This window comes from Bipolaris zeicola (genome assembly GCF_000523435.1).
Source record: "Bipolaris zeicola 26-R-13 unplaced genomic scaffold scaffold_781, whole genome shotgun sequence".
Taxonomy (NCBI): Eukaryota; Fungi; Ascomycota; class Dothideomycetes; order Pleosporales; family Pleosporaceae; genus Bipolaris; species Bipolaris zeicola.
In genome coordinates, this window is record NW_006912830.1 from 1 (window position 1) to 1,297 (window position 1,297).

General features: G+C 31.5%; 1 protein-coding gene across 1 annotated transcript; it reads right to left on the reverse strand.

Moving 5' to 3' along the window:
• Positions 1 to 485: 485 nt before the first annotated feature.
• COCCADRAFT_113858 (uncharacterized protein) lies at positions 486 to 1,028 on the reverse strand (the record flags this gene model as incomplete). Its single annotated transcript, XM_007720888.1, has 1 exon — positions 486 to 1,028. A coding segment is annotated over one exon (543 nt), but the record flags the coding sequence as incomplete, so codon positions are not given.
• Positions 1,029 to 1,297: the final 269 nt, after the last annotated feature.

The window sequence follows — 1,297 nt, forward strand, 5'->3', positions numbered from 1 at the left end:
TACAAGATCCACACATGTTTATAAAATAAATTAATTTACTTCATAATTAAGCTAGCCGTAGACTTATAAGGTCATATGCTGTACTATATTTTTTTATTGGTTTATATAAGTTGGTTTATGATATGTTCTGTACATAAGTATAACCCAGGGACGTGAAGGAGTTAAACCTTATATTTATGATCTGCAATCAAAATACATAGTATTTTGTAAGATATTCGTTCTATAAGATTATAGAGAATTTTGTAAACCTTTTAAGCTCAATATAATTATTGATTATCAGATGTACGCTTATTAGCAGGTGTACTAAAATTATCATTTGACATAGAACTGTCCATAAAGCTACGTTTAGTTGTACCAGATGAACCAGACACAGAAAAATCACCGTTAGCTAATTTTGTTTTTAGTATGCTATGCATTCTCATTTCACTAGATAAATTGGTATTGCAATCATTTAGTGCAGAGATAGCCTCATGGTACTCCCTCGTTCATAGCTCTTCATGACCGTTTTCTATATACATAGGTCTTTTAGATACTACTTCATCCAAATCTTGTCTAGCACCTTCAACTTGTTCCCTACAGTAACTTAATTTACCTTCTATTTTAACAAGTCTTTCCTGTAATTTTGAACGCTCATCTGTAACTAAAGCACCAGAACTACCAGTTGGTCCAGAACTACCTATACCTGGTTCATTAGGAGCTTGCATAGGACTATACCCAGCTGGGTTAATACCAACAGGTAAAGAACCACTTCCAGCTGTGGGGTTAGAGACTGCCCTATTACCACCACAATGATACGTTAGGAAAGTATTTTCTTTAAGAAATTCATTAATTACAAAACGAATACCACCTAAAGAGCAGAAATAACTAAAGCTAGGTATTAAGTTATCTAGATTAGAAAAAACGTCGTATTCTAAATAATTCAAAAGAATAAGTCTTACACCGTATCCCAGCGCAGCAGTAATAATACTACTAACTAAACCAATAAGAATATTTCTATTAATGGTAACTATACCACTTTGCAATGGTATAGAAGAAAATGCGTGAGGTTTAGGTAAATAAGGTGATTTTAATTGTCATATGACACTTTGAACAACGGGTATAAAAATTTTAGTTCCTACTGAGTATAAATATACAAATAGTGCATTTAGTAGATAGAATGCACAAATATCTTTAGCATTTGAAGATAAGAATCATCTTTCAANTCACATACTAATCCCTGATGTTTTTATAGTAAGGTTATTGTATTTATTATTTTTAGATAATATAACTTTGCTTGTAGAAAAGCTATTAATAGATG